The 7,056-nt window shown below is 34.4% G+C and overlaps 1 protein-coding gene across 1 annotated transcript; it reads left to right on the top strand.

The window, feature by feature from the left end:
- Positions 1-264: 264 nt before the first annotated feature.
- LOC143593544 (uncharacterized) lies at positions 265-1,169 on the top strand. Its single transcript, XM_077073148.1, has one exon. It carries the CDS (start codon positions 265-267, stop codon positions 1,165-1,167), a length of 903 nt encoding a protein of 300 aa, XP_076929263.1. The 3' UTR covers positions 1,168-1,169.
- The last annotated feature ends 5,887 nt before the right edge of the window (positions 1,170-7,056 follow it).

The following is a 7,056-nucleotide window of genomic DNA, read 5'->3' as shown; positions in this document are numbered from 1 at the left end:
GCTGTTTGTGTGTTTATGAGCTTAACTCCTTAAGATTTTAGCTAATTTAACTAATCGGAACGCCTTCGGCCTTTCTATAGCTAAAAGTTTCTTACTGCATGTGTGTTTGTGTAGAGAACTGATTGATCTTTTGATAATTATTAAGTGTAATTGATCAAGCTTGTTTTACTTGGAACAGATCTCTTATTTTTTGAGGCTATAGCGTTTTCTTATGGGTTAGAGCCGAAATCCCTACGATTTTAATTCACTCCAATAGATGTTGCAATGCGCGAATTAAATAATTCAAGTTTTAGAGAACTGGATCTTACACCAAAGAAAGAACGCACGAATGGTGGTAAGAATAGTTCTAAACCTAACTTGACCACATCTTCATGGACAAAGCTGAAAGACCCGAGAATTGTTCGGGTTTCGAGAGCTTTTGGTGGGAAAGATCGGCATAGTAAAGTTTGGACGGTGAGAGGATTGAGAGATAGACGAGTGAGGCTATCTGTACCCACTGCTATTCAATTGTATGATCTTCAGTTCCGTCTTGGGCTTGATCAACCAAGTAAAGTTGTTGATTGGTTGCTCGATGCCGCGAAACATGAAATTGATAAACTCCCCCCTCTCCAAATGCCCGCTAGTTTCGCTCAGGATCTTCAATCTATGATCAGTGTTGCTTCTCAATCCGAAACTCTTGAAGGGGTTAGAACGCATACTAGTGGTGTCAATTGGGAGGATTATTGTAATCCAAATAAATCTAAGGAAAAATACCATTTCGTTGTTCAATCAAGTGATCAATCTTCATCCGTACCAATTATGTTCAACAATGTTGTTTCAAATAGTTCTTTCCTCAATTTGAATCCTTCACATCTATCCTTATCGCAATGCGGAAGCTATGGATCAATGCTATCTCCTCAACAAGAAGACACAAGTCGTAGCTTCAACATTAGTGTGCCAGGGTCTCAACTTCTCATGTACCCGCCACCAACTCATGACCCTAACTCGAGATATCAGTTTGACCCAAAGCAACTGAACTTCGAGCTGTTGAGTTCCTCTTCTTCAAGTTCACATATCCCATTTGCTTCACCTCTATACACATTAAACCAAGGGATGATCAGACCTTTTAACTTGAGTATGAGCCCCAATTCTCTTTCTGAAGAAAATGATCATGATAAAGGGAATTGATAAGCACCCTTAGCAGTGCATTCAGGTTAATTATTTCATATGATTAAGAAAAGCATGTGTATGTACTTATCTAATAATAAGAGAGACGTCTGGTATGTTTTCTAATTCTTTTTGTTAACTCAATTGACAATTGAGAATCCCGAAATTGCAAAAGGTTTTAGCTTGTACTTTCAGTGGTAAGAATCTTGATTTTTTTCTCCCTCAATATTTATGTAATGTTGATCGTATACGCCAATATTATTCATTTTGCTTATAAAGAGCTCATCTTCTTTTTAGTTGTTTGAGTGGAGACTTCAGGCTTCTCCTCCCATGTCCTAGGTTTACTTAATTTAATAAATTATGCTTAACTATGTAGTTCTTATTTAGTATCTATCTATAACCAATGTGTCTAAAACATGTTAATCGCATTTGAGTTTGGGCGTCACTTATAAATCAGTGTGTGATCTGCCTAGGTGTTATTCAGCTGATCATTTTGATCCGTTTTAGTTAGATAATTATTAATTAATCAGTTTAAACCTTAAATAAGCTAGCTTCGTTATTTATTTTTCTTTTTCATGAGGAAGCAAGAGACCAACTAATTAAAAGAAGCTTATTTATGAAACCGAGAAAAGTGTTGGTGAGAGAGACTGGTGATGAGGGCTAGTGTCAATTATGCATCAAACCCAATGCACCAGAAGCTGATGTGGGCCAGTGCAGCAAAAAGCTTAATCAAAGATGGTATACTGGTAGTTCCACAGGTTAATAATATACTGACAAAAGGAATCGAAGTTTAAATTTTAGAAAGTCTAGGGCTCCATTTGTTTGTTTATATTTTGTCTCATGACTTAATAAACTTAATATAAGAAAATGATTTAAATGAACTTAAGCCAAGCATTTGTTCTATATCATAGGGTCAACATGAGTTGATTCGGCCAATTATCAGTTAAAACTTAAAAGTGATGTTTTTATCAACAACATTGTTGTGAACTATCTTAGTATCTTTAATATCTGAGTGAGTCTTCTTATTGACGGGATGTCAACCGTTTATACTGATTTTGACATCTCACACTTGACTCACTCAAGAACGTCATCAAAGAGAAAACCAACCATTGTGATAAAACTCTTTTGAATCAAGTCGAACTTATCATAATAAATATCTCAACCTCAACCATGCATTACTATCAGTCATTGGTTTTTAGTTGATTTAGGTGTTTGTTCATTTTAGTTATTCAGTTTTTGTGTTCACCCTCAGTATCTCGCATAAATTATTGAAACTTTCAAAGCAATATTATATATATATATATATATATATATATATATATAAGTGGAATCTAGAGAGAACTCTTTTTAAAGAGAGAACTAGAGAACTAATAAAAACTATTTTTAACTTTTTTTTAAAAAATATTTTGTGATTTTTTTCTTTCCTTCTTCTAATAAGATGATATTGTTCATAAAAAATAAAAAAAATAAAAAAACCGGCGATGTAGTGCATATGTGCACAACTGTGTATTGCATATATACAATAGTGTTTTATTGCATATAATACAACACAATTGCATTGTCAATACAATTGCCTTATACAATACACACTATTGAATATATGCAAATGCAAACACTAATAATTGTTCTCAAAACAAACTTGTAGGTCCTCTAAATGGATCTCAAGACTTGACTCGAATCAATCCGTGTTGTTGGTTAGCGGAAATCACCAACGACACTCGGATCTCGGATCTTAGTTTGTTTGGTTTATTTGCTTGAAAGAAAGAAGAAGAAGATAGAGAGAGAGAGAAATTCTTTTTCTTTAAGTTGTGAAGAGTTAGAAAAGGTTATGGAGAAATGGGTAAAGTGCCCTTTATATAGGGTCCTCATTTCTCCAAAGTTTACACAATAAACTTACAAAATAAACTTACCGAGTACGTACTGCACCGACTAAATCAAAATAAAACGACATATACAATCCAAAAAACAATATATAATATTGGCCCTACAATCTCCCTCTAGGATTGAGTATGTCGTGGAACATTCGTCAAGTTCTTTGCTTCGTCTTTTTTTCTTGAAACTTAGTACTTGTCTTGATCCAGGATCTTGAACCAGATTGGATCTTGAACAGTTCTTTATTTTCCAGTCTTATAGACTTGAACTTCAATCTTATTTTTTGGGAAGGATCGGCAACAGCAAATTTTAGAAACATCAGATGCGGGAGGCTCGACTTCTAATTTTCTCTTGTTGACTTTCTTGAGCCGACTGGTTTTTTTCCTTGTCTTCAGATACAATCATTTCCTTTTTAGGTTCAACCACCAACTTTCACGTTCTCGTTTTCTTTTAAGTGCTTCAGCATCTGCAACTCCAAGCAAACTTGATCTTGATCTACCTGTCCATGTATAACTGCACAAAACTTAGAACGAATAAGATTCGTTCACAGACCCTCTCGAGGGTCAAAGAAGAATTTGTTCACAGACCCTCCCAATTTCAGTCTCTCAACTTGTAAATGATTTGTTTATGTCCCAGATTTCCAACGAACTTTGCATGAACGACCTTAACCACAAAACACGTGATTTTAAATAAACAAGGTTTAATAAAATATGTACGAACACAATAAAAACTTAAAATCTTTTTGGCATTTTCATATATTTTAATATTACGAAAATATATACATAATATTTTGAAGTTGAAACAAAAAATAAAACAAAAATAAGATAGGAGTAAAGATGAAATTAATATTATATATCAAAAATATTTACTTTAAAAGTTTAGTAAATTATTTTTCTAAGAAAGATCACAACAGGGAATCACATTATCTGTTAACGTTTTAGATCACACTTCTATTTGGAAATTATTATGCCAAGAACCAAAAGTCGATTGTAGATATAATTTGTCCACTTTAAACTTAACAAGTATTTTGATGTCAACATGATACGTTGAAGTACAACTAGGCACAATGCTTGTGTGGTCCCCATTTAATCTGACAAATTACAGACTCCATCATACCTCGGGCTTAATTTGCTTTCACATGTCACCTTAACTTGACTTAAACCTTTCTTAGTTGATCACAGTAATCTTATTAACACACTTGACACTTTGACTTTGTGCACTTGAAACTTTGTATACTTAACTCGATCTAGAAAGATTAAAATAAAGCAGAAGTTCAGGCCATAACAATCAGGTCGGATAATACCATATTATCGAGCAGAGAAAGTCCAAGGCTTGAACAAAAGAAAGAAAATAAAACAAAGCAGAAGATTCAGGGCCTTAACAATCAGGTCGGATAATACCATATTATCGCGCAGGAGAAAGTCCAAGGCTTGAATCAAAATAAATGAAGAAATAAAGCAGAAGTTAAAATTCCTAGAACTGACTCTTTTTCTGACTTTTTTTCTTGATTTTTCTTTTTCTTTTCTGACTCTTTTGTTTTTCTTTTTTTGCTTTTATTGACGCTTTCCTTGACTCTTTTCTTGACTCAATAAAAATTAAAAATGACACTGATTTTTTATAAGACAACTGTGACAAGGTAAAGAGAGGCTTGGGTATGACATGTTTAATTGCATTTCAGCCTTCATTAATATGACTTTAGTTGGAGTCGGCAACAGCTTCATAACGTGTAACCACTAGCATAGTCAGATATTTAAGTTTATATCACTATGACACTTACTCATTTGTCAAGCCTATCTACACATCAAGCAATGATCTTGTTGGCTTTTTATCTACTCTTTTCATGTGCTAGAATCGTTAAGAGATAATTTCTTATCATTTTCCATTGGTCGGATCAATTTCTCAAATTTTAAAAATTTTAAATATCCGACTCCCTCTAAGCAGGAGCTCCCTCTAAACGGGACAATTCCTTTTAGATTTTCTTAAAATTAATATAAAATCTTTTTGGTAAATCAAATGATTTGTTTTTGCTTTTCTTAAGATGAATTGAAAATCTTCTTGGTGAGTTAAACGTAACTCAAATTCTCCCTCTAAAATTGTGACATATTTGAAAAATATTTACAATTTTATATACAAAAAGATAGATAGGTTGTTTTAATCAAAATTGATCATGCAGAACGATTCGACCAGAAATTCAAATCAGGTATGATCGATAGCTTTAGTGAAAAGGTCAGCAAAGTTGTTGTCAGATGGACTATATTAAGCAAGCATTATCACAATGTATGACAAAGTTGAAGAGATTCAAACCGAGACCCAACAGCTGATGCTGGATTCATCACTTAAGAGAAGCAGTTGGACGAGGTTGGTTTGAGAAACGCTCGAAAAGTTGTTGTTGAACCATTTAAACAAGGCTTCCCTTCCATGAAGTTTGTCCTCCCATGACGCTTATGAAAGACTCGAATCCGCCATCAAATGGTTTAGCATCAAATTGCAAGAGTTCATCTCCCATCATATGCCGGATGCAATCACTATCTAAGTACCTAATACTATTGATAGTCCTCCTTGATTGACCCTGCATGCACTAAATTTTCAAATAGACATGGGTTCCCAGGATACTTTTGTCCCAGGAAGGTCAACCGTAAATCGACCAAACTTGATTTTATTTCCTGAAAACCATTTATTTCTTGTTGGAGCCTCACTTGATGAAGAACAGTCCTTAGGAATCCAAGCAAAAACTTGTTCCTTGGTTTTGTTAATTTTGGACTTTTCTTTTCTTGATTTTGAAACTATTTTTGGTGAATCCTCAGACTTTACAGTCTTAGGATCCTTTTTGATTTTATCCTTCTTGGTTTTCCAAAAAGGTTTCTTTTTGTGTTTTACTTTATTTACTTTAGATCTCACATCCATTTCACTAGGTTCACTATCAGCTTGATCAGTCCTTGAATCAGGGCTACTAAAAGCTCCTTTTAGGGACTGACTAAGCCGCCTTTGAATATCAAGTTGTTGCTTGAACCAGTGCTTGCAATGTCTTGCAAGGTGAGAAGAGTGACCACACACAAAACAACACTTTCTCCTAGGAGTGCCATAGAACTCGTCTGAACTATAATGTGGTTGGTGCGGTGGGAAAGGTGATCCTTGGAAAGGAACATGATTATAAAACACATTTATGTAATATGGATCAACAAAATTTTGTTGATAATGACCATAGTAGTTGTTGTCACAGAAGTTGTATGACTGAGGATCTCTTGATTGATTGGTTGTTTGAGAAAATGATCGTTTATTTGATGGAACATATTTACAAAAAGTACTTGCCTTTTCATTTTCAAAAACTTTGCTTTTACATGAATTATCCTCAGTCTCACAACTTGATGATGAACAACTTGATATGTTCACCTCAACAGGACTACTTTCGTTGACACATTTTTCAACAAAAGTTTCATCACAAACGGTTTCATAATCTGAGTCAGAAGAAGAACATTCATTTTCATTGCAAACGTTTGTACAACTATCATCACTTGAGTTTTCACAAAATACATAATTTGACCTTGACTTTAAACTTTCCAACATGGATTCACAAACTTTATTACAAACTGGATTGTTAATAGTTTTGGTTAGATCCACACATGATTCAAAACGTGGTTCTAACTTTCTTTTTAGCTTACAACCCAGGTTAACCGTCCCACATTCATCACCATTTACATCACCAGCTGCTACACAAGACACATTGATGTTAGATTTATTAGATGATGGGACTGGAGCAGCAGTTTGAGAGGCAACAGGAACAAATTTCACAAGCTTTGGTATTCTACCAACCCCGTATTCCATTTCTTCCTCTGGAAAAGTATTATAGCTAAAGTGATGCAAACTGGTGTAGTTATCATTGAATGGTGGTGGTACGGCAGTGTAATCGTACCCCAACCCCGCTTTAACTTTAGTACTTCTCCGGGCTCCAATAAGATCATCTAACTTCTCAGATGATGCCTCAAATCTTTCAACTTGTTTTTCCTTTTCTTTCTTATCAGAAACTTCGAGTTTTAATTT

This window comes from Bidens hawaiensis, unplaced genomic scaffold (assembly GCF_021521415.1).
Source record: "Bidens hawaiensis isolate Kalapana, Puna unplaced genomic scaffold, B.hawaiensis_p1.1 tig00042300_1, whole genome shotgun sequence".
NCBI lineage: Eukaryota > Viridiplantae > Streptophyta > Magnoliopsida > Asterales > Asteraceae > Bidens > Bidens hawaiensis.
Note: the sequence above shows the minus strand (reverse complement) of the source record. Positions and strands in the feature narration are given on the sequence as shown.

Bases quoted from the DNA above. Each gene is read 5' to 3' on its own strand.
- LOC143593544 (XM_077073148.1), top strand. From the start codon at position 265: ATGCGCGAATTAAATAATTCAAGTTTTAGAGAACTGGATCTTACACCA.